A 26,771-nucleotide genomic window follows, 5' to 3' on the forward strand; every position below is an offset into this window, starting at 1 on the left:
GCGTGAAATTGGCGCAAAAAAAACCTCTGGTGTCTAATGGTTTCTGCCCCCCTGGGGTAAGTCTGGCCTAAGAAAAATAGGCCGATCTGCCCCCAAGATGGTCAGAAATTGCCTAAAATAAAATTGCCCCCCAGGGGAGCGACCCTTGCCGAAGGGGTCACTCCCCATCTGTAAAAAAATAAAAATCCCTGATGCCTAGTGGTTTCTGTCCCCCCCTTGGGGGCAGATCAGCCTAATTAAAATAGGCCGATCTGCCCCCAAGGGGGACAGAAATGGCCTAAGATAAATCCCCCCCCCAGGGGAGCGACCCTTGCCGAAGGGGTAGCTCCCCTTGCATGAAATTGACTTGGAAAAATAATCACTGGTGTCTAGTGGTTTCTGCCCCCCTTGGGGGCATATTGGCCTAATAAAAATAGGCCGAGGCCAATCTGCCCCCGGGGGGGGGGGGGGGGGGCAGAAAAGGCCTAATACAAAAAATGCCACTCCCCTCATGCCAAACACAAAATAAACAAAAATCCCTGGTGTCTAGTTGGCATTCCTGTAGCCCGATCGCGGGCTGCAGGAATGCTCAGAAAGACAGGAAAGGAAAGGCCTTTCCTTTCATGCCCGCCTCAACCCATCGATCGGAAGAGAAATGCTTTCAGGGGAGACCTCTGATGAGGTCAGTGTGCACTGATATCATCAGACGTCATTGGGGGTCGGGGGTGGAAAGGGAAGCGATTCTCTTCCATCCCTGCCCAGGAGAGGGGGGTGGGAGGCCCTCGGGGGAGCGCTAGTTCCCCCAAGGGCTTGGTGCAGGACGTAACGGTTACGTCCTCAGCACCCCAGCGATGCTGCCAAGGACGTAACCGTTACGTCCGTGCCACCCAAGGGGTTAACCAGGAACAGTTGTCAAAGGCTGGAATCAGGAAGTGCATTACAACCAACTTTGTCCAGGTGATGAAGTAAAAGACACATGACCATTTGTCAAAAAAGAATAAATAAATAATCTGTTGACGTATGTCTTGTGTGTACTTGCAGAGTTGCTGTGTGATTGTTCTTCTTCATCACCATAGATTTCTATTTCTTTATTTCTGTCCCAGAGAGGTCAAGTATGAAGCCCAGCTTCCTCAACTCCAATTCGGACTCAGATCTTATGCGGTACCGAACTATCAGTCAGATCCCACAATTCACCCTCAACTTTGTTGAGTTCAACCTGGAGAAGCATCGCTCAGCATCCACCACAGAGATCGAGATTGTGGCGCCTAGCAATGCATTCGAGCGTACGCAGAACGTAACGGAAAAAGTCACCCAGGTAGGACACAACTCTGTCATCCCATTTACCCAAAAAATTATATTAAAAAGAAACATAAAAGACTACAAAACCTAACTTGTGATAAAAAGGAATACATTCAAAATGGGCTTGACAGCAATAGAATGGGTGAGGGTTAGCCTCATGCTTGATTAATAGGAGTCGCAAGGCAAATAGATGAAGAGCATTGACTTAGCTGTGTGTGGGTCCCCACCCAGTAAAGTATGATGTAGATCATGAGTCAGGTGCCCTGACATGATTACTTCAACTCTCATTGAACTGGCTATAAATCCTGCAGGCAATAATAAAGGTGCATTAGCACAGTTGTGTGAGCCCCCTCACCTCCACACTGCTATAGCAAGAAGCTCTTCATGTCAGTATTGAGGTGCATTGACAGAATTGTGTGAGCCCCCACAGTTAATCCAAGAACCTCTTAAAGTCAGTATTGAGGTGCATTGGCACAGTTGTGTGAGCCCCGAATGCTATAGCAAGAAGTTCTCCAGGGCAGGATTGAGGTGCATTGACAGACTTGTGTGTGCTCCCCAATGCTATAGTAAGAGGTTCGTAAGGGCAGGATTGGCATGCATTGACAAAGTTGTGTTTGCCCCCACTGCTATAGCAAGATGTATTTATTAAAATTGATGTGCAAAATGTTCGTTCTGTGACAATAAATTATCTTGAGCGATTAAAGAAAGAGGCTAGCTATGAAGTTGAGAGCTTTCTTTATATGTCGGATGTGATCATTACCGAGAGAGCGCAAGATTGAGGTCAGGATTGGGGTGTATTGACAGAGTTGTGTGTGCCCCCGCTATTATAACGAGAGGGTCTTCTAGTCAGGATTGAGGCACATTCACAGAGTTATGTGTACCTCCCACTTCTATAGCAAGACGTTCTTCCGGTCAGCAGTGAGGCACAGTGACAGAGTTGCGTGTGCCCCCCACTGCTATAGCAAGAGGTTCTTCGGGTCAGGATTGAGGTGCATTCACAGAGTTGCGTGTTCCCCCACTGCTATAGCAAGAGGCTCATCTGGTCAGAAGTGAGGCTCATTGAAAAAGCTGTGTGTGCCCCCATTTGTATAGCTAGAGATTCTCCAAGGCAGGATTGGGGTGTATTGTCAAAGTTGTGTGTGTCCCCCCCCCCCCCAACAGCTATAGCAAAAGGTTCTTGAGATAAGGATTGAGGTGCACTGACAGAGTTGTGTGTGCCCCCACTGCTACAGCAAGAGGTTCTTCATGGAAGGATTGAGGTGTATTGACAGAGTTGTGTGTGACCCACCCCCACTGCTATAGCAAGAGGTTCTTGAGGTAAAGATTGAGATGCATTGACAGAGTTTGTGATGCCCCACTCTTACAAAAATACATTCTTCAGCTCAGGCCTGAAGTGCATTGTCAGTTATGTGGTTATCTTTTATCAGGCACGAGATTCTCCAGGTTGGGACCATGGGGTATTGTGCTGTGTGAGCCTCCATTACTGTGGCAGGAAATGCTACACTTCAGGGTTGAAGTGCCAATACGGTTTCAGAATCCTGGGTTTCTACAGGTCAGGCTTGTGGTGCATTGGCAGAGTTGTGTGAGTGAGCTCTCACTACAGTTGCAAGGAACTCTACAAGTCATAATTGAGGTGCATTTGCAGAGCTGTGTGGGCTCCCGCTTCTACGGAAAGATGTTCTGCAGAGAAGGGTTGAGGTGCATTGGCAGACGTTTATGGGCTCCATTAATCTGGCAGGAGGTTCTGTAGATCAGGACCATGGCACATTAGCAGAGCTTTATGAGCCTTTAATACGGTGGCAGGAATTGCTGCAGTTCAGAATTGAGTCTTCACTGGCATTGCTGAGTGGATCCAAACAGTATGGAAGAAAATTCTGGTGGTCAGGATTAAGGTGCATTAACAGTTCTATATGGGATCCCACTGCTTTTGTTTTGCTTCCACTGCATTTGCCAATCAGGACTGCAGTCGCAGCTCGTTGGGGGGTTGGGGGAGAAAGGAGCAGGTGGCACATGGCGGGGTGAGAGGACAAACAAGAAATAATATGAAAAAAAAGTGCCTTCCTCGCTGCCTCCGCCGTGCCGCGACGTGCCGCTCCTCGGTCCTCACAGCAGGCACAGGTTCCCAGCCTTCCCTGCGGTCAATACTAACGCTGCTTTCATGCTGTTGGCAGCATAAAAGCAGCGTTAGAATTGGCCGGAGCGCCCTGGCTTGGTGCTCCGAGGCAGACTGCCTGCTGTCTCCAATCCGGCAACTAAGTGCCAAGTTGGAGAGAGCCTAGTGCGCATGTGTATTTGGCCGGCCGGCCAAACATACATGCATACTGAGGGGAGTACTGTTCACTCCCCCTCTGTCTCTGTCATTCCCCATGGCCCCACCCCTTTTATCAGCAAAACCCAAAAAGGTTTGATTGTCAGCATCCGTAAAACCTTCCCAAGTGCGCCTATGGTGTCACCAGATTGGAGCAAGTGTTTAAATATGCAACTAGGTGTAACTGCTGCGACCTGCCTGCTGTGGTTTGCCTACAGTGTGCTGCTCTGGGTCTACCACTGAATGTACAATAAAGAAGCGCCTTATAGTCCAGGTGTTGATACAAATGCAGAGCCCGTGTCCAGTAGCAGCAAGTAGTGATCAGTGGGGCACTGAGTGTGAAAGGCACTCTGTATGAACAGAGGTGCCTGTAGAGTTTTATTATTCCTTCATCCATTGTGGAGCATGGGATAGTAGTAATACCTGTTACAGGGCATAGAAATGGCAGAAGCGGCAAATGAGACGAACTGCATAGGTTTGCTGGCAGTCAGTGATCCGGACACTGAAGCTTAGTTATGACTAATGAACACATTGTGCATAAGTCCACGAATGCACAAGCATCTCGGTCCAGACGGAAGTCAGTGAATTTTTTAGGATGTACATCTCAGCGCTTTGTCATCCGTTGTCCTGTGCTTTGGTTTTTCAGCTGGATAGAAAGCGTCACCCCTTTCTGTCTGGGATAGGTGTAATGAAGCACAAAGACCTGCTGATCTTTTGAGCACCTTCTTTGATAGGGTGCAGTTTTTGAGGTTGCTGGAGAGAGAGCAAGGGGAGCTGAGGCACCTGTGTCATAGCCGTAGATCAGGAAGCCCAATCAGAGCCGGAGATCAGGAATCTCATCAAAGCCCTGGTGAAAGGCAAAACACCAGGAACTGACGGGCCACTGGCTAAATTTTATCAGACTTACACCCACCAACTTGTTCCAAGGCTGTCTGAAATGCATGCTGGTGTGTTTGGCAACCCATTGCCTGCCAGCCACGACAAGAGAGGCTCTGATTGTCTCGATACTTAAGCCCTTAAGCGACACCACTGATGTGATGGCATACCGCCCTCACTCTATGTTGAACTTAAGCTATAAGATTCTAAGCAAAATCCTGGTAAATTGGCTGCAGCCCTATTTGCCTGAGCTGGTTCATGAAGACCAAAATGGATTCATCTCCAGGCGCAACTCATCCCATAACATCTAATGCTTATACCGAATACTAGACGAAACGGAGCTAGCTGCCTGAGTCCCTGATCCTCACCATAGACATACAGAAGGCCTTCAACACCCTGAGATTGGACTGTTTGAGGGTGTTATGACTAGAATGTCTGTGGGAGAAGGCTGGAATGAATGGGTTAAATTATTGTATACAGCCGCAAGGGTGTGGGTGCGCACAGGCAGATGCAATTCTGACCCTTTCAAGGTCTGCTAGGGCAGGAGACAGGGGTGCCACCCTCTCTCCCATGCTTTTTGCACTTGCAGTCAAGCTGTTCACGTGCCTGCTGAGGCTGAAGGGCAACAGCAGGGCATCCTGCTGTGTGATGGGAAACGCATTTGATTCCTTTACACAGACAACATTTTGATATTTTTGAGACACCATCAAACAGGAATCCCATGGAGTGTTACTTTATTGGATAACTTCGGTCTGGTTTCCAGGCTCCATACAAATTGGAAAGAATCCTGTGCCTTCCTGGTTTGTCTGGACTGCATGTTTGCCACAGTCTCGTAGCAACCTAGGGCCTGCAGTGAGAACCCAGAACCCTCAAGTAACTGGGGATCAGCAGAGTATACCATTCCTAATATGACCTGTGAGAGGGCAACCTTTGAGGCATGCTGATAGGCCATTCGGGCAGCGTCCTATTCTGGCAATCATTGCAGCTCCCTGTCATGGCCCGAACAGCACTGCCCAAGATGGTGATCCTGCCAAGAGTCCTTTACTACTTTACGAACCTGCCAATCTGGATACTGGAAGCCTCACCCCGCTCCTTGAATGCATTGATAAGGGAGCTAATTCGGGATGACCCGCATTCTAGGGTGTCATTGAGCACACTCCAGAGATGTTATGTTATGTTATCAAATTTATAGAGCGCATAGCTACCCAAAGGCCTCCCAGCGCTACAGACAAATCTTCCACAACAATACCATAGTGGCAGAGATCAATATAGCCATGTTTTCAGTAGCCGACGGAAAGATAATTCATGGTCGGTTTGGCGTAAGGACAAAGGTAGCAAATTCCACAGTTTAGGGCCAAGGTAGGACATAGATCTTCCACCCCATCTGGCCTTTTTTACTGAAGGAATTGCCGCCAAGGCAGCCAAAGAAGACCTGAGATGTCGGATAGGCTTGTAAAAGGTGGCCAAGGTTCGCAGATATGGGGGCCCTTTGGCATACAGAGCTCTGTGGCTACAACATAATGCTTTAAACTTTATCTGTTGCTCCAATGGGAGCCAATGCAGAGCTGAGAGGGCCGACTTAACTGATTCATGCCTGGGTATATTAAAAAGAAGTCGGGCTGCAGTGTTCTGCACCACTTGCAATTTCTTTTTCACATAATTTGGAGCCCCAAGGAATAAGGCATTCCCATAATCCAGGCGCAAGATGATTAATGCCTGTATAATTAGTCTCTTTGCAATAAATGGGAGTATTTTAAACACCTTTCTGAGAAGTCTAGTTATGCCAAAACAAATGGCGAAAAAATGTATTCGCCTGATGATCCATGGAGAACCACTGGTCAAGCCAAACACCAAGACTCTTAATATATTTATTTGGTGGATTGGAGGTCTCCTAGTGAATGCAGAACAGAAATGGTAGGATTTAATTGGGCATGATGACCCAAGAACATAACCTCTGTTTTATCTCCATTCAATTTAAGTTTGCAGTCAGATGTCCAGTTGGATACTGCCCGTAGAAAAGGACCAAGTGCAGATTCAAATTAATTCTGTCCAGTGGAAAGAGATACCACAAACTGTGTATCATCTGCATATGATACTAAGGAGAGGCCTTAAGGTTCCATTACCTTAGCCAGTGGCAACATGTAGATATTAAGCAACGTGGGATAAGAGATGAGCCCTGTCGTACGCCCAAGCCGCTCATGAAACAACTTGAGTAAAAAGATCGATCAAGTACCTGAAAGGATCTTGCATTCAGAAACTCGGTAAACCAACTTAGATCGGTCCCTGTGACTCTTATTTCCCTCATCCTATGGAGTAGAATACCATGATCTACAGTGTCAAAAGTGGCACTGAGGTCAAGCACGCATGCCGAGGTCAGTCCTTGATCTAAGCGCTTCCTGACCTCCTCCGTTACTCCAATTAGTGATGATTCAGTGCTATGCAAGGGTCTTAAGCCCATCTGAGAAGGATGAAGAATATTACTATCTTCCAGGAAAGTGGAGAGATGAGTGTTTACATGTTTTTCCAGTATTTTTGCAAAAGCTGGCAGCATGGAAATTGGTCTATAATTATTGAATAATTATTGATTATGGATGGGTCTAAGTTAGGCTTCTTAAGCAGGGATTTCACAATAGCGTGTTTCCACTGTGAGGGAATAGAACTGTTGTCTAATGACTGATTCAACAGATCAGTCAGAATAGGGGCTATTATTGCAGATCCTTGTGCTAAGATCGATGGAGGTGCAGGATCAAGAGGAGATCCTGATCTAAGGGTACTCAATGATGTTAGAACTTTTTCAAGGGATAGAGACGGAATTTGTGCTAGCGTTACTGAGCCCTTAAAACTGTGCCCATCCCTGTCTCAGGGACTATTGGAGTCTATTGGAAAGGCTGAATAAATGTGTGAATTTTTTTTCTGAAAAAAGAAGCCTAAATCGTTGCTATGTTTATAAGAGGCTTCAACGTCTTCAATTTGAGGATGCAGGAAGGCAATCTCTCTTAATAGCTGAAAAATGTATTTGGGGGAGTTGGCACTTTGTTCTATTTTAGCCATGTAATAGGCTCTTTGTGCTGCTTTCCGTGTGAAACCATCTAATGGCCTTCCTGTAGTCTTTGGTCCTGGGCAGCCTAGGAGTCCCGATTATGAGCTATACTATGTTCCAGCGCAGCTACAGTGGATCACCTGTTGGCTTACATGGCTTCAATTGATGGAGCTGGGAGAGTTCTGAGACCTAAGTAGAGACGGTGCGTTAGTGGCCCTGCTACTGAGGTTTAAGCTTGACTCATCTCATCGCCCTCTGTTCCTGGAGAGGAGCATGCCAGTCGGTAAACTTACACTGTAAACTTCGTACTTGTATAGCGCACTACTCACCCGTTAGGGTCTCAAGGCGCTGTACGCATACCGCTGTGGAACCCCTCCTGGCTTTTCCCTGTGAGGTGCCCACTCCTGGGCAACCTCCAAGGTGAAGCCAGGCATCCCAGCGCTGTTGGGGCCGTTGTGGAGATTAAGCAAGCTATTGCCCAGAGTTACAGAGTGGGACCCATGAATTAGATTAGGCACCGATGCAGGAATTATCAGGTCCGAGGAAACTGAGCCCAAGACCTGCCGAGGCGAGAATTGAACCCTGGTCCCGGGCCAGATTTCTGCATCAGGGTCTGCCGCTCTAACCATTGAGCCACACTTCTCCACAGTCGGTGGGATCTACCACATGGTATGCCCCTCCTCTTCTATTGGTGGTACTACTAATAGTCGGAGGGGGCTACTTCACTGCACAGTGCATGGCACCTTGTCCAGTGGTGGGGGCGGAGATGCTAGGGGACTGCTACTTGGACAGTACCTTCAACAGCCTAGATGACCTGATAGCCGAGTATAACCTACCTGTGGCGCAGCTCCTGACCTATGGTGCACTGACTGGTGTCCTGCGACACTTGCTGGGCTCCCTGGAACCGGAACCTCCAGTTCACGATCTCCTACAATTCCTACTCACCTTTGGCAAGGGCAGACACCAGGTCTCTTGGGTTATAAAACTGCATTACGCATGGGGACAGATGCCCTGCCAGCCTTAAAAGCTGGGTGGGAAGGCTTGCTTGGTTAATCCTTTGCAGGAAATGATTAGGATCAGACACTTAAAATATGCCTACACCCGTAGCATGAGATTTAAGTATACTCAATACAACTACGTACACTGTATATACCTTACGCTGCACAGATTGAATGTCATGATGCATACATCGGAGCAGAGCTGCTTCAGATGCGCCCTGACAGATGCTGGTTTCCTCTACATAGTGTGGAGCTGTCCAATAATCCATTGCTGGTGACGGCTAAGTGTATGCTCCAGATCAGTTTGGAAGTGATCTGGAGCGTACACTTAGTTGTCACCAGCTTCACACAGTGGAAATATGCTTTCTGGGGCTTTACTCATAAACCCAGTGCTTTAAATGGCAGGTACTGTCCGGTACTGAGTACTGGCAATTTTTCATTTTTAGAGGGAGAGTACCTGCACTTCTCAAGAAAAACTAAATACTTTTAATTGGAGAGTACCGGCACTTCTCAAAAATAAGCAGATACTCTGGTACAGAGTACCTGCACTTCTATGTTTCCATTTCAAGCACTGCATAAACCTGAGAAAAAAGTTGGGAATAGGTTTCTGGACCTGGCATTGGGAGTTGCCCACAGGGACATTGCATGCCACTAGAAATCACCAGGCAGCGCCCCTTACAGCCGGTGGAGATTGGAAGCGAGTAAATGGGCCACCGCAGAAGGAGCACAGAAGAGTGCAAAAACAACCACCTGAGGACCTGAGGGCTGAAGTAGCTACCAGTGTCCTTGAATCCAACCCTTGATTACTGGTGTCACATCCTCTGGCTGGTCGCTCCCCTGCAGACCTAGTATTGACCCTGGGGCGGTACACCTGACCCTGACACACCCTTGACCTGGCCTAGTGGTGTAACGAAACTTGAGGGGGGCCCCCTCCTGCAACGTACATGGAGGACCCCTCCCTCCGTACTTACTCAGGAATTCTCAGGCCAGGGTAATGTACTGAGGGGGCCCCTAAAGCCCGCACCCCCGCACAGCAGGGGCTACGGAGGCCTTTGTTACGCCATTGACCTGGCCCCGCCCTGTGGACCATTGGGATGAGATACCCAGAGAGGCATCCTTTCTGGGTCTACTACCTCGGGTGTATACAGTCTCCGTCGCCCCCCACCGATCCCTAATGGGAGCACCTCAACAGCTAACCATGCTTGCTACACTTGTTACTTCTGGGCTGTCCTTTTTTAGGGTCGAGGGCAAAGCGCTCTGTCCCTGGTGTAATCTCTCTATGGGCTTTTAACCACGCCCATCAGTTTAGTTGGTTTGTGGGCTTGCCTTTTACAATTCGCTTCATTTCATTAATAAAAGGCTTGCATACCTCATGCCTTTTACGGTGTTTAGCCCACCTCAAGCGCAACGGCCAACTACTGAAAACATGCGAGGCTCCATGTTTTCCGTATGGTTTCTGGACTACTTTTTCACTTTATTTCGCAGGCAGCGCGATCTCGCTGGGCAGTAGTCGTGCGCTTTGCATGACCTCGACTCTGTTACATGGCTAATTGCACTTTTGCCAGTATGTTTCACTGCAAGCGAACTTCTGTTTTCTTTTTTGTGTCTCCGTCATGCTTCACGGTGGTCGTGGGCTCGCTTTTGTGAAACTGTTTTATTTTTCAGTTTATGGGGCCATAAAAGTGCGTTTAGGAGTTTAAAACGAGAATAGCTCCAACTCGAGCAAACGGTAGACCCGTTGCATTGCAATTACTTGTTTTCATTTGTTTGTTGGAGTTGTATCTTTGTTGCGACTAGTTTGTTACTTGGTGTAAGGTGTCAATATCCCATATATGTACATCTGCACCAAAGAGTATTGCTGACCTGGTGGAATACGAGCGGCAAACGCAGTAATTCATGAAGAAAGTGGATCATACTGTGACCTTAAGAAGTACGCCCTTATTATACAGCACTCATATCGGATTAACCATATACATGAAGGTGGTCATTTATACATGTATACCTGCGATTTTGTTTGACACCAATAACGATTTTTTCACCCAAAAAAAAGTAAAGTGCTTCATCAGGGCCGAGTTGATGATTTTGTCAGTGTACTCATCAGAAAGGCAGGGCAGGTGTGCAGGCAGAGTCTTTGCATGTTTTTTAAGTCAATCATTTGCATGGAGATTTGAAGTGGGGAAACTCGGGTTGCTCATGGATTAATGCAATCCACATGCAATGCTCGCCACCTATAATGGAAGCCCACCGCAGCATCCTCGTTCTGTTTTATATAAAGGATATACTCTTTGGACCTACATTTCCAAGAAGTTGTACTTATCATGCACTCGATAATGTATAAACAACACAATCTAGTGAACGCGTTTCCACCCCCGCTAATTACTCTTGTAGTCACTCCAGCATCCTGGCGCTCCACTATTCCCAACTTGTGACTATCCTGCCACCTAGTGGATGTCCAAGAAACTGCTGCCTAAAGCTGTTAACATGGGGTTTGCATCGCCAGTGTATGTGTGTGTGTGTGTATGTGTGTGTGTACATATATATATATGGCAAGTATTGCTACTGACATAGGTTTTCACTTTTGTTAGCTCTCATTTTTGACTAATCAGTGTGGACTCCAATTTGGGTGTCTGCATTGGATGTGTCACAGGTACCAAACTCTTTTTAGATTTTACTTATGCTTTTCTATTTTACTTTCTTTCATTTTCTCTGGCAGTCTCTACTGCAAATTGCTGCATCAAGAGTGCAGGTAAACCGGTCAACATCTGTGCTATGTGTGCAACCATTGGGATAAGGTCTCCGAAGACCCATCTTGTCTACATGCAGACTATTGTTGGTTACACATGGTAGTAGGTAAGCAGGCTAAGAAACAGGATCACAATACCATGCACCACTTCAATCAGTGAGGAAGCAAGGCAGCCTATCTAGGAGTCACCCTTGCTAGCCAAAAGGAACAGGTGGAAGGTGCTAATACCCCACTGTGGTGGTAAATACACTGGGCACATAATTAGCTATCCTCAGAGCCAAAGTCTTACTGAGACCAAACCTTTACTTGCTTCAGAGGCTCTGAGTCAAGTCTGGCACTCCTGACACTTCCAACCACCCCTGCACTATGAGAATGATCTATCTCCACGGAGCAGTCGTGCTCTCCTCTTCGGTGGGTGCATTTCCAGGGTCAGATCTCTTCCTTCTTTAGTGACTCCCGGTGAGTGTTCCAGAGAATGTTGCTAGCCTCTTCATGAGAGGTCTCTTCAGGTATGGCCCAACATGCCAGGCCTGCCAGACTGCAGATTCCCAAGTCCCAAGCAGCTGACTCCTCATTCCGGATGTAGTCGAGAAAGTGGAGGCTGCCATTTCACCGAGTGAGAGGCTGCTTGCTTCCTCGAATGCATTGTTCCCAGCGCACACCTGGCTGGCATGTAGGCTCCTTGTGATGAAGCATTGGAGGGTGGTACGAGTATCCGCTGAGCACAGCTAGTGGACTTGGTTCTGCTGGGCAGTGACATCCATCTTTCAGAAGTTTATATGAACTGAGAAGAATGTGACCGACCATGGTTTTTCCCTCTCTCCCACCAGGTCATGAAACATAACAATGGTTCTTTCTGGAGCAGGAGATTTCCAGTATCCTATCAGTCTGCCTTCATTAGACTCACTCAATTCAGGAGCCTCCTGTGCTATCACTCTTCTCCATGGAGACATTTTTGGATTTCTAGAAGGACTCAGAGCCGGATCATCCTGATTCTAAGCTTGATCTTCAGATTAAGATTCCATCAGATCCTTGCAGTAAGATTCCATCAGATCCTTGCAGTAAGATTCCATCAGATCCTTGCAGTGGTTTGCCAACTTGTATAGATTCCTGTTTGTCTTAGATTACTTGTTGGACGCCTTATGCAGCACACTGCAGCGCACTGAAGCCACGAGACTCGACCGCAGCTCATCCTTCATGGCGGGGACTGAATCTGCTTTTTTCTCTAGATCATTCTTGTATTGGTTTTAGTCCTCCACTGACAACTGTGGTACTGACGTGTCCCAGTATCAGTTCACATACCTGTTCATGGTAGAAGTCCAGTATCTCCAGTGCGTCCTTCCCGCCTAATTGTCAACACAGTCAATCCAACTTCGAACATGCCAACATAAAACACCAAGGTTTCTGGAACCAAAGGCAGATCTCTGCACAAAGATGTTGATACTGATAGCTAGAGGACTTGAGCGCCGAAAAAGGCATTTTTAGTTTCAGAAAAGCTACTTGAGATCCCATCCGTTTATAGACTGACTCCTCCACTAGAGAATGAGGGCGTTTATCTTCACGTGACCACCTCAGCTCCCACACAAAGCCTATGAGCCCAAGGCCTTTGTGAGTTTTCAATTCTCCAGTCAATATATGCAGATCGTCAATGGACAACATTGCTTTTGGCACTGAGAATCCTCCAGGTCAGTATTTGATTATGGCACATTCTATAGAGAGCAAAAGCAGCTCCTTGTTGATGGGCAAAGATGCTAAATGTCTCCAAAGTTACAATAAGAAACTCAACTAAGCGGCTGGTATGTGGCACTAATCATGGTAAGCTTCAGCTTACACTTTTGCATATGTGTCACCGTCCAAACTCCCCACTACCTTAGCATTTCCATTACAAATATGCATGTATGATTATCCCATGAATGAAAGCGGCTGATAAAAAGATACTGCTGTTCATCGACCTCATATATACCTCGATATGCTCCATGAACTTTCGTTCCATGCAGATTCCAAGCATGGCTGAACTTTTCAGACTTAAAATAAAGGGACTAGTACAAGGTCATTAACTTGCTAATTAATGGGAAGAATCAGTTTCAGTTCTCATAGGAAGTCATATTACACCAGAACAAATGGAGCCGTCCTTCCAATCAGCCAGGACTTCCATTCTTTTAAGGCAAGGACCACTTTTCATCCATGCCTACCCTCAGTGTCTCTTGTTCCTCACTGACCCCACTGGGCCCAGTAATTTCCCAGCACCTTCACCACCTTGGATTTTTACCACTCCGGTGTGGGGGAGGTTTTCCCCCTAAAGTCATCACTAGAACCAGTTCATAATTGACTGCTGTGCGCTGCTGTCGTCTGCAGTGGCTGTGCTCTTGCGCTCCCACACTCACCAGCATCAAACTCACTTCTTCTTTAGTTGATACCACAGGGACTCTGAAACACACAGATATGGAGCTACAACTCCTACTATTTTGTAGCTAGTAAAAAAGTGGTAACTCTTTCCCATGATGGGTCTATAGATTCTAAACCAATCGCTTAAGATTGACCTTGCCCAGGTGAAGTCTATAGGTCAACACAGCCATTACCTCCCGTCCCTCCCTCGCCTTCCTTTTAACCAATGAGGCCTCCCGCCTCCCCTCTAGACCCTCCCTTCCCCTTTCAAAAACCCCCCCCACCCTTATCCCCTCCTGTTCTTTTGTCTAGCCCACGCTAGACGGTTTTCTTTCCCTTTCTTACCTGCACGGCGGGGCCTGGAGGTCGTCGATGGAGGCACTCCTCGGGACGCGGAGCTCCGCGAGGAGTGCTACGGCTGGGGCGCGTCTTGAACGAGCAGCATGGTTGATCGAGAGGCGTGTCCTGGAGGCCGGCTGACGGGGTCAGCCGGCCCTCTGTGGCTGGGACGTTGATTTCCGGGTTTCAGCGCCGCGGAGCCGCGGGGAACCGAGGGAATTCAATTCTGAGATGCTCTCAGGTAGGACGGGCGTTCGGCCCGTGGTTTTTAGGTATTTGATGAAATAGGTGACCTCTTTAGGGATTGGTGGAGCCCTGATTGGGGGGAGGACCAGGTGCCTATATAGAGGGTAGTTTTTTGGGGTTCAAGTCAGTGATTATTTGTTTACCATGCCTAAAGTTCCAGCAAAGAGACGTAGGATTGTCTCTTCTTCCTCGGAGGAGGAGGGGGGTGAGGCTAGCATTACTACTCCTGAGAACTCACAGGTACCTGGCAGGGGTACTCCCCTCATGTCCAGAGAGGAGGTTCAGGATATGATTGAGGTGGCGGTGACCAGGGCACTACAAGCAGGCGTGGCCAGGACTGGTCAGTCTAAATGTGCGCACTCATCGGTAGCAGCTAGGAAATCCTCATCGGAGAGTGAGGATGAGGCCCCATCGACGTCATCTGGGGGGAAATATGTTTCCAGAGAAGATATGTGGGAAGTGATGGCACATGTTCGGGACAATTTGGGTTTCCCAGTGTTTCAACCTGCAAACTCGGATTCTCATTTATTTCCTCAATATAAGACACCTTCAAAGTTTGCCATGCCTTTTCAGGGACCTGTGAGGGATATGGTGTTTCGTGAGTGGAAGGATGTGGATAAGGCTCAGGTTCCACGATTCCTTCAGAAACTTTACTTACTTGAGGGTGAGGAGGTTTTGCCTCCTTCAGTACGCCTGGACTCTATTTTGGCTACTCTGATTGGCAAAACGGCAGTCAATCCGGAGGATTGTGTGCCTACGGATGCCACTGACCGTAAAGTGGATTCGGGTCTTAAGAGGGCTTTTGCTGCGGAGAATCTGGCGCTGAGGGCAGGGATTTATTCTGCTTATGCGTCACAGTCATTGGTTCAAGACTTTGATAATCTGGCGGTGGCTGTACAGGAAGGGGCGGAATGTTCGGAGCTCCTGGCTGGTATGGAGCAGCAGGCCAGATTGTTGGCTGATGTGTCTTCGGATGTAGTCCGTACTTCGGCTCTGGCATCTGGGTCTTTGATTGGGGCTCGTAGGTCCCTCTGGTTGCGTTCCTGGAAGGCTGATCCAGGGGAAAAGGCGGCCTTGTTGAGACTGCCGTTTGAAGGTCGTACCTTGTTTGGAGAACAATTGCCATCCATGCTTTCCAAGGCTTTTAAGGAACGGAAGCATGCCTTACCTTATAAAGGGGGTTCTTCTTCGGGTACAGGGTGGAAGAAACATTCCAGATCTTCTCCTACTAGGGATGCTAAATCCTTTTCATTTAGGAAAAGGCGTTTTCAGCCGCGTTTTTCAACTAAGAAGTCTGCTACTGCGACCCGGGGTGGTTTCAAGAAGGGGTCCTGACAATCACTGTGGGCCTGGCAGAGGGCCGGTTGGGGGAAGACTGAGTCACTTTCTTTCGGCTTGGAAGGACAGTGTAAAAGATCATTGGGTACTAGACATTGTGGCCAATGGTTATGTCATAGATTTTGTGGTGGTTCCTCCAGATTCAGGGGTACGTCCCACACCTCTGCCGTCAGAGGGGTCACGGAGAAGAGCATTATTGGACGGAGTGCGGGACTTACTGGTCAAGGGGGCCATTTCCCACGTTCCGCTAGACGAACGGGGTCAGGGCACTTATTCGGTCTTGTTTCTTGTGCAGAAAGTTTCAGGGGGATTTCGGCCGGTGCTCAATCTAAAGGAGGTGAATACCTGGATCAGGACAGTGCATTTCCGCATGCTGTCCATTCAGACTATTTTTCCATTTGTCAGACACGGGGACTTTCTGGTGTCACTGGATCTGCAGGACGCTTACCTACACGTACCGGTGGCAAGATCCTCTCAAAAGTTCCTGAGGTTTGCTGTGGGTCAGGACCATTATCAGTTTTGCGTTCTGCCTTTCGGTCTAAAATCTTCTCCTCGAATTTTCACAAAGGTGCTGGCTCCTCTAGTGGCTTTGCTTCATTCAGAAGGGGTATTTCTGCATCCTTATCTAGACGACATTTTGATTCATGCCCAATCACGAGACCTTTTGCAGAAGCAGGTGGTCCATGTTCTGGGGGTCCTGCAAAACCACGGATTTTTAATCAATTGGGAGAAGTCAGACTTAGTGCCGTCCCAGGATCTGGTTTTTCTGGGAGCTCGGTTTCAGACTCTTCTTGGGTTGGTGACTGTGTCAGAAAAACGGTTGGGTGTCCTACAGGCTTTGGTAAAGAAGGTATTGTGGCGGTCTGCTCCCCGAGCTCTTCTATGGTTGCGTCTGCAGGGTCATTTGGCGTCGGTGATATTTCTGGTTCCTTGGGCACGTTTCCATCTCCTGTGCTTGATGACATGGTTCTTGAGAAGGTGGACACCAGGGTCCGGTTCTCTGAAGGACAGGGTTCCAGGGTCCGGATTGATTCACAGAGAGTTGCAATGGTGGTTGGATGCAGACCACCTGAGGATAGGGGTTTCTTTATCGCCTCTGAGACCCGTGGTGGTGACGACGGATGCCAGCCTCTCCGGTTGGGGGGCATGGATGGGGTCGGCTCAGATTCAGGGGTTTTGGTCCCCTCGGGAGGCGAGTCGGTCGTCGAATTGGCGCGAATTGCGGGCAGTATTCCTGGCTCTGGTCCATTTTCAGGATTCCCTGAGGGGTTCGGCGGTTCTGGTTCGCACAGACAACTTAGTGGCCAAGGCTTATGTCAATCGGCAAGGAGGGACCAGGTCAAGGGCTCTGTTCAATCTAGTCAGGGAGATTTTTGTGTGGGCTCAGGAGTGGGTTCCTTCTCTCAGGGCTACGTACATTCGGGGGGTGGTGAATGTTCGGGCGGATCTGCTGAGCAGAGTGATTCCTTCCTCTCAACTTTTCTCTCTCCGGAAGTCTCTGTTTCAGCATCTGGTTCGGCTTTGGGGTCTTCCAGTGCTGGATGTGTTTGCGTCAGTAGGGAATGCGAAAGTGGATCGCTTCTGCTCCCGGTTTCGATGTCCCCAAGCATGGGAGGTGGACGGGATGTCATGTCCTTGGCCGCAGGGCCTTTTGTATGCGTTCCCTCCTTTTCAACTACTCAGGGCGTTTCTGTTACGTGTGAGGGATCTGGGGTCCAGGGTTGTCCTAATTGCGCCACTTTGGCCGAGGGCGAATTGGTTCCCCTTGTTGAGGCTGATGGCGGAGGGGAGGATGTGGCCTCTGCCTCTTTGTCCGTCTCCCCTGGAGTTTCCCTGCCTCCCATTGGGGTCATTGAGAAGGTTACACTTGACGGCCTGGAAGTTGAACGACGGGGATTGACAGGTCTGGGGGTGCCGGTAGCTTTGAGTTCTACATTGCTGGCTTCGAGGAGACGTTCCACTTTGCTTTCTTATGGTAGACAGTGGAAGGTGTTTTCGTCATGGTGCTTAAGTCGTGAGTTAGATCCTACCTGCGCTTCTATCTTTGAGGTGATGCAGTTCTTGCAGGACGGTGCTCATTTAGGGTTGTCAGTGGCATCTCTTCGGGTGCAGTGGGCGGCTATTCAGGCATTCAGAGGACCATGGCGTAATCTTCAGGATGAAGGGCGCTTGATGCCGAGATTTTTTCAAGGGCTTGTTAATTTATTTCCTCGCCCGGTACGTTCTTTTCCTTCATGGGATCTGTCCTTGGTTTTGGATGTGTTGACGGAGCCCCCTTTTGAACCTTTGGGGGACTGTGATTTGCGCCATCTATCTTTGAAGACATTCTTTTTGGTAGCCATTACTTCGGCTCGTCGGTTGGGGGAATTGGGGGCATTGGCTTGTTCCTTTCCTTTTTGTAAGATTTTTCACGATCGGGTGGTTCTGGTTCCGGTACCTTCCTTTATTCCAAAAGTCAATTCTTCGTTCCATTCCCGGCAGGAGGTCATCCTTCCTTCATTTTGTCCGAATCCCTCCTCAAGGGAGGAGGTCCGTTTGCATTCGTTGGATGTGCGCAGGGTTTTGTTGGAGTATCTGCGGGTGGTGGCTCCTTTTCGTAAAGGGGATTCACTGTTTGTTAATTTTGGTCCGGCTCGCAAAGGTGAAAAACCTTCCACGGCTTCCTTGAGTCGGTGGGTTCGATCTTTAATTCTGTTGGCCTATTCCTTGAAAGGGGTGGTTCCTCCTCAAGGGATTCAGGGGAGATCTACCAGAGGCATGGCGGCTACGGTGGCGGAGCTTCAGGGGACTTCCGTGGTGGAAATTTGCAGGGCCGCCACTTGGGCTTCTCCTTCGACGTTTGTGCGTCATTATAGGCTGTCGGACTTGGGTAGTTTGGAGTCGGTGTTAGGTCACCGGGTCTTATCCTCTATGAGATAATGTTTGGGATGTTCTTGGTGCAGGATATTAAATAAAGGTCTTGCAACTCGATGTCCGTCTCCTGTGTGTTTTCTTGCTATGTCTCATTGGTTAAAAGGAAGGCGAGGGAGGGACGGGAGGTAATGCTTCCATTTTCTTACGATAATGGCATTACTCCTAGTCCTACTCCCTCGCCTTCCTTTTCAGTTCCCTCCCACCCTCCCGGTACGGACTGTCCGAGTTGCAGCTTGGGCTTGGTTTTTGTACAGGAGGGGATAAGGGTGGGGGGGGTTTTTGAAAGGGGAAGGGAGGGTCTAGAGGGGAGGCGGGAGGCCTCATTGGTTAAAAGGAAGGCGAGGGAGTAGGACTAGGAGTAATGCCATTATCGTAAGAAAATGGAAGCATGTCTGAGACTCAACAGTGTGCTCTTTTAGTCTCATATTGATTGTCCACACTAAGGATGACTCCTTCTAGTAGTCAAGATGCCACCCTGCATTTAATAGATGTGAAAGGTGTCAAGTGTGCCCTTAAGAGGTCTCAGGAGGAAAACCCAAACAGTATAAAAATGCCCTTGCCAATTTTGAAGCTCTTGACTCAAGATGAAGAGTAATACAGAAGTTATTAGCAAGGCACCAAACTCCCCCTGACAACAGGGAAGAGGAAAGACCCAAGCGAGAATATCCATAAGTACATCCAGTACAAGATTTCAATGTAAGAAGCAAAAATCTGGAACACAATCATTTCAAAGGGTTGAAGAATGAGATGAAAAATAAGTAGGCCTGGGCGGAGCTCATGGAATTTCGGCACATCGTGCTGCTCACGCTAAGCTTGTCCCGCACTGTCAAATCAGCACAAACAACTCTGACCTTGTTGTCAGGACAGGACGCTCCCCCGCCGCGCAGCGCACCCTGCAGGTGCTCTGTCCCTGACTGCCGCTGCTGCCCGTGTTCGAGGCCCTCCTCCACCCGCAGGCTCCCGCCTGCGCCTCATCCCTGGTGGCCCAGTGGTGGGCAGTAAGGTTTGCTTCTGCCGTGTCTGTTTTTTTCTCAGTTTTTCTCTGTTTGTGCCCACTGTATTCACTGCATTATAGTCACGTTGTCTCTGTTATTTCAATTTGTGCCCTTTGTGCTGCCTCTGGTTGTCCTAGTATTTGTGGCATAGTAGTCACGTTATTTTTTGTCCTCTCTGTGCGCTTTGTACTGCATCTTTGCTCTCTCCCCTTGCGCGTCTCCCTCATCCTCTGACCCCCCCGCCCCCAATCCAGCGCCATCCGCCTGCTTCCCTGACTATTTTCTCCCACTCTACACCCCCTGCCCTCCCACCTCCCCCTCCCCTCTAGCTACCTAGCGTTATTTCTCACCCCCCCACTCGCCGCTCCCTCGCCCGTTTTCCCACCGCTTCGGCCCCGCCCCCCTCCCACCCCCAGCTCCTCCTCCCTCCCTCCACCCCCTCTTAATGCAGGTCGCTGCGCTGCGAGGGCGCGTTCTCTGACCTTGTTGTCAGGACAGGACGCTCCCCCCGCCGCGCAGCGCACCCTGCAGGTGCTCTGTCCCTGGACGCCATCTTCTCCATCAGCGACCATGTTACCTTCAACGACACCAGCGAACCCTACTGGACCGACCACCGCTGCATCCACTTCACCTACAACAAAAACACCGCACACCACCACAGCCGCCAACTCCCCCGCCGCAGCTGGGGCAAAGTCAACGAAGAACAACTTCTCAGCACCCTCTCCCAGAACCCGCCGAACGAGCCCACCGACCCAGACACCGCGGCCTGCAAATTCAGACAATGGATCAACAACTGCGCCAACATCCTCGCCCCGCTGAAGAAACCCCCCAGCAACCTCGCCAGCAAGAAAACCTCCTGGTTCACCGACGAACTCCTGGCCTCCAAACGCGCCTTCAGGAAACTGGAAAAGAAATGGCTCCAAGAACGCACACCGGACAACCATGCAACCCTCAAAGACGCCACCCGCCGACACCACCACCTCATCAAGACCACCAAGAGGTCCTCCTTCAAAGACCGCCTAGACAACAACGCACACGACAGCAAAGAGCTCTTCCGCATCGTAAAGGAACTGTCCACCCCCAGCGCCAACGTCAACGACATCCCGCCCTTTCAGGAACTCTGCGACTCCCTCGCCGCTTTTTTTCACAGCAAGATCGCCGACATCTACAGCAGCTTCAACACTCCGACCACGCCCACCTCCGTCACCACCTCAAACCCAAGCATCGCCAACCCCATCACCGCCTGGTCCAACGTCAACGACGACGAAACACGCAAAATCATGAACTCCATCCACTCCGGATCACCGACTGACCCCTGCCCCCACCACATCTTCAACAAAGCCGACTCTATCATCGCGCCCCAACTCCGCCAGATCGTCAACGCCTCCTTCGAAATAGGCACCTTCCCGGAAAGCTGGAAGCACGCAGACATCAATGCCCTCCTCAAGAAACCCAAAGCCGACCCCAAGGACCTCAAGAACTTCTGCCCCATCTCCCTCCTCCCCTACCCAGCGAAAGTCGCAGAAAAGATTGTCAACCTTCAACTGACATGCCACATCGAAGACAACAACATCCTCGACCCCTTGCAAACCGGATTTAGACGCAACCACAGCACCGAGACCGCCCTCATAACCGCCACAGATGACATCAGACGCCAACTCGACCACGGCGAAACCTCAGCCCTCATCCTCCTAGACCTCTCAGCGGCTTTCGACACGGTCTGCCACCACACCCTACTATCACGCCTCCAAGAAGCCGGAATCCAGGAAAAAGCCCTAGCCTGGACCTCATCCTTCCTCTCCGGCAGAACACAAACCGTCCGCCTCCCACCCTTCCGCTCAGAAGCCAACAACATCATCTGCGGCGTCCCCCAGGGCTCCTCCCTGAGCCCGACGCTGTTCAACATCTACATGGCCCCCCTCGCACAAGTGGCCCGCCGTCACGACCTCAACATCATCACCTACGCCGACGACACCCAGCTCATCCTCTCCCTCACCAACGACCCCGCCACCGCCAAAGCCAACCTCCACAAAGGAATGAAAGCAGTCGCCGACTGGATGAGAAATAGCCGCCTAAAACTTAACACCGACAAGACAGAAATCCTCATCCTCGGGACATCCCCCTCCGCCTGGGACGAGTCGTGGTGGCCCACCACCCTTGGAACAGCTCCGACGCCCACCGACCACGCCCGAAACTTGGGATTCATCCTCGACTCCTCACTCTCCATGGACAGACAAGTCAGCGCCGTCACCTCCTCCTGCTACAACACCCTCCGCACCCTCCTCAGGATCTACAAGTGGATCCCGACCGACACCAGGAAGACAGTGACCCACGCCCTCGTCAGCAGCAGATTGGACTATGGCAACGCACTCTATGCAGGAATCCCAGCAAAACACCTCCAACGACTTCAACGCATCCAAAACACCTCAGCCCGACTCATCACCAGCGCACCCCGCCACAGCCACATCACCCCACACCTCAAAGAGCTCCACTGGCTTCCCGTCGACAAGAGGGTCACCTTCAAGCTCCTCACCCACGCACACAAAGCACTCCACAACGCTGGCCCCACCTACCTCAACAACAGACTCAATTTCTACACGCCGACCCGCCAACTGCAATCCGCGAGCCTCGCCCTCGCCACCGTCCCCCGCATCCAACGAACCACCTCCGGCGGCAGATCCTTCTCCTACCTCGCCGCCAAGACCTGGAACACGCTCCCTACCCACCTCCGTCAGACTCAAGACCTACTCGCCTTCAGAAGACTCCTCAAGACCTGCAGTAGCAGTCAACTCCCCCCCCCCCCCCCCAGCACCTTGGAATCCTAACGGGTAAGTAGCGCGCTTTATAAATGTCTGTGATTGATTGAACACCACACAGCGCTCCAGAGGGAGCTGCTTCTTCCCACTGCTCGAATAGATTTTCTGCTCAAGCAGCATCTTTCTCAGTGCAAGTGGTAGTGGCCGCCTGTGTTGAGAAATCGCACTAGGAAGCGTTCTAGTGCCTGAAATTTGTGCTAGGTGATGCAAATTCTCACTTACACTCGCTAGCTAAACATTGGCGAGCTGCGTGTGAGAAAAAACTCCACCACATGGCGTTGGGAGACTTTTGATAGAACTCCACGCTGTCAGCGGATCACGGAGTGGGCAAAACTCCACCAGAGGAGCTGTATTTTTTGCCCCACCCCTAAAAATAAGCAAACAAATGCTTTGTAATGCATCCATCACTTGGAAGTGCCTACTTACTTGTGATTTAAACAGAAATTGACACCACACAAAAAGACTCTATTACATCTGGGATTAAAAAAAAATAATCTTGGAGAAGATGGAAGACAACCATCTAGGAAATGTTTGTCTATGCGCCTTTTCTGGAACTCATTGTGTCAGTTTGACTCATGAAGAAGCCCAAGTTTAACACCCTTTGCCCAGCGGTGCACTCCACACATGCACCACTGCCCTTTTCAACAGACATTCTGTGTGGCTCATGGAACAGCCATCAGGTCAGGCAGGCAAGCATGGAAACAGCAGCTCAGTCCGGGCGGCAACGGGGCTTAATCTCTCACTGAGCAGGGCATCCAGCAAAATGCCTGACAGCATGAGGAGTGTACCATCTTGTCCTGAACGCTTGCGATATTTGATATGCTATTGGAACAAATGTAGCTCTGGCACATTTTCATGTTCCAAACTTTTTGTACAATGTTGCTGCCATATTGTGTTTGCGGACTACGTTTTTTATGTGCACCTGCCACATGGCCCACCACTGCACCCTCCGAAAAGTCTTTCCCTCACACTTACTGAAACCTGCAGCCACCACATTTTGAAAGCAATCCCAGGTTGTTGGTTTTATCTGGACTGTAGCATCATTCAAGAGGCTCTCTTTCGTGCACTGGTGTGCCTCCACGGCCACCTTATCTGCTGTCCTTTGGCTTCCATCAGCAGAAGCGTAGCTTTGTGGGGTGTTTGGGGTGCTGCACCCCCTAATAAATGTATTTTGTGATAAATAGTTGGGCACAGGTGCTTTCAGTCTGGTATAGTGAGCTGTCTGTCGGATTTCATCAGTAATTTTTACACATACAGACTAAAACGCACACACACTCTCCCTCTCTCTTTTTGGAAAGACTGAAAATGTTGGTTATTTCACCAAATAATGTGCTTTCTCTCACTTAGTGCCCCTACCTAGCCACATTCTTCTCCCTTTCCGCTGCCCTTTAAGCCCCTCTCCTGCGCCCTGCTTATCCTATAACTTATTTTAACATTATGCACCAGAGTGATTGCTTGGAAATCTGAAAGTCACACCCCTCCAATCTTACTGACTAAGCTACGCCCCTGGCCATCAGGCCCTCTCTGTGTTTCTCTCAGGGCCGACTTCCTGGACCTGACACAGGAAACAGAATTCCAGGCTTTTGGTCGCCTGTGTTGCTTCATGTTGTAATACTGTCTTGAAACAGTAATATGATGAATAGTCCTCCACAGTCCCCTCACATTGTCTTTACTTGCCCCACCTATCTGTCTTTCTCTGTCTTCATTCTTCGCCCTCTGCTTTTCTCCATTCTGTTTTTACTCTTTCCGCAGCGTGTCTGCCCCCTGATGTCACTGTGTCTCCTTATGTGTGGCCTTACTTTCTCTGTTCATTCTTCCCCTGTGCCCTCGCTTTTCTTTCCACCTGTGGTTGGCACCGTCTTGTTTCATTCCTGCTCCTCCTGCGTTCCTCCACTGCCGCCGTTCGTTGTCTCACCTCCTCTCTTTCTCTGTAGTCGGGAGTTCTTTCTTCTGAAGCAGGGCGCCTCAGACGTTGGAGTTACACACACCTGCTTAAGAGAAGCCCCGTTTTTCACCGTGATTAATGCGAACAGCAGCTTTTATTTGCATTCTTCCTCTGTCCCTTCAAGTACTTTACTCCTTCCAGTTTCACGGGTGAACCCACCCTCGCCGAGTCCCTAGGCATGGCCTCAGTAGAGATCCCAAGGCCAGGGATCCACAAGGGTAAACTTTGAAGAGTTTGAGACTAATGTTCCTGGTGTCCAAGCGTATTGAAGCAATGAGTCCAATGAGAAGGGCCAAACATGAGACTTTGCCAGTGCTTAATTTGTGCTTGTTGTTTCCGGTGCTGAGCACCGGCGCTTATTTTTGAGGGCAGGCACTTATTCTTCTGTCTCAAGCATTTACTGCGAGCAAAAGACACATATGGGAAAGACGGAGGAAGGGAAAAACGAAAAAGCGTCACAAAGGGAGAAAGTGGAAAGCTGCTAGAGTGAGCTGAAGGGGCAGGGGGTGGCTTTCTATGGATTGAAGAAGCCCGAGATGGCTTCAGGATTACGCCGCCTCAGTATTCCGTGTTCACACATTTAATTGCAGCAGCCGCGCGTTTAAGTGTTTAAGAGGAGGTCTTTGGGTACCTGCACGTTTTTGTTTACAAATGAAGCACTGGACTGTGCTTAGACAAAAAGAGTGAGTCTGGCCTCCAAGGTGTGGGATTCACCACAGTTGAGTGAGACTCGCATACAATGAGAAAGAGACTGCACCAAAATGTGGCGGTCACTCTGAGAATGTGAAGGTGCACTGAGGTGTGAGACTCGCTCCAAATGAGTGATGCTGAAGAACTGAGACTTACGACAATGAGCAAGAGTGTGCCCCAAGAAGGCAGGACTCTCGCTGAGTAGGAGAAACTGTGCATTTAATTAGAGAGGCTGTACTTCCCTTCTGCTATCTCTCTCCCTACTCCCTCAATCCCCGTGTGTTTCCTTCTAGTGCCTGCTGGTTGGTCCGTGTTTATAAGCATCTGACATTTCTACCCAATCCGCCTAAACAAGCAGATCCTTCTTGGAGACTGTTTCTTCCGGACGCGGGACGCTGAAGCACCTAAATGGATGCGAAACAAGCGGTGATAGGGGTTGTGGTATGTACTGCAATTAATCTGGCCAACCAGAGCCTGGCCTGGATGGGGTCCTCAGAGTAATGTTGCGATATATTTAGTCCAGCATTTTGTCTCCCCACGGTCACCACTAGATGACAGTGTGAGTCCAAAAGGAAAATGTAGTGATTTTTTATAGTTTCACTACAAAGGAAAAAAAGGAGAGTGCAAATATGGCTTCATTTTCTTCTGGTGCCAGCCTATGTTAATCGTATGCATGTTCAATTCGAATTCGGTCTCTGTTTAGTTACGACGAGTGCTAACCCATTTCTGTCACATAAGGATCTGAAGTTATGACTTCAAACATCACTTCTCAGCGCTAACAGCAATCATGGCAGAAAATGACTGTACTGAGATAAACCTCCAGCATCATTATGTTTCTTATTAAAGATTATTACATTAAACAACAAGGCTATACTTACAAGCAAAGCGAACTACCTAGCTGAAACACTACTTTTCTTACTGCAGCCATCGGAAAGAAAACAAATAATGAGAAAATAATCCGTGTCCTGCTCCCTACCCATCATCTAAAGCAAACTACCGTTTATCTGCAAATTAGTTTACAATCATATCCTTTTAGAATTTTTTTCCCATCATCCATGTGCACAGGAATCGGACATCACTGGATTTCCCATCATCCATCTGCACCAGAAGTGACATCACTGGTGTCCCACCAAAGCCATCGTTTAAAAGAAGAGGCCAAAGAAGAAGACTTTGTTTTCCATCATCCATCTGCACAAGAAGTGACATCAGTGGATTTTACATCATCCATATCTACAGGAAGTGACATCAGTGGTTTTGCTACAAAACCATCTTTGTAAGAATAAGCCAAGCAAAAGGTCTTCATTTCTCATCTTCCATCTGCAAAGCAAGTGACATCACCAGATAACCCATCATCTATCTGCACAGGAAGCGCTTTCTGCCTTCTTCCTACTTCAGTCACCTCTTCAGGGCGTCCCATAGTCTGGGCATTGTAAGCAAAGGGCAACGACAACGGCTTTGCCTGCTTGGTCCCAGAGCCCATGTTCTAGTGAAACCTATAATGTAAAATTTTAATCATGTGCCTCACCCAGCACCCTATACTGCCATTCCAGTGATTACACCAGATGTAGACAACACAGACACACATATAGCATTTGCACATAACATAGCCCAACCCTCATACACATCCCACTAAAAACTAAATACCCTCAAATTACAGAACTCCATTCCAGCTTATGCTCATTAATGCCCGCTCCGCAGTACTCCACCCAACAGATATCGCCGACCTCATCACCTACGACAAGCATGATGCCCTCTTCATCAAAGAAACATGGTTTTCCCTTCACATCTTGCACATAGTAAATGTCTTTCTTACCATAGCCTACCACATCTATTTTGTGAACTGCACGCATAAGAAAGGAGG

General features: G+C 49.1%; 1 protein-coding gene across 1 annotated transcript in view; it reads left to right on the top strand.

The window, feature by feature from the left end:
- The window catches only part of KCNH6 (potassium voltage-gated channel subfamily H member 6), a 732,361-nt gene that overhangs the window by 505,222 nt on the left and 200,368 nt on the right, over positions 1-26,771 (top strand). The window contains exon 4 of the mRNA XM_069238011.1: positions 1,083-1,294. Coding sequence (XP_069094112.1) covers positions 1,083-1,294 — 212 coding nt within the window. The remainder of the gene's footprint in view (positions 1-1,082; positions 1,295-26,771) is intronic.

This window comes from Pleurodeles waltl, chromosome 6 (genome assembly GCF_031143425.1).
Source record: "Pleurodeles waltl isolate 20211129_DDA chromosome 6, aPleWal1.hap1.20221129, whole genome shotgun sequence".
In the NCBI taxonomy this organism is placed as follows: Eukaryota; Metazoa; Chordata; class Amphibia; order Caudata; family Salamandridae; genus Pleurodeles; species Pleurodeles waltl.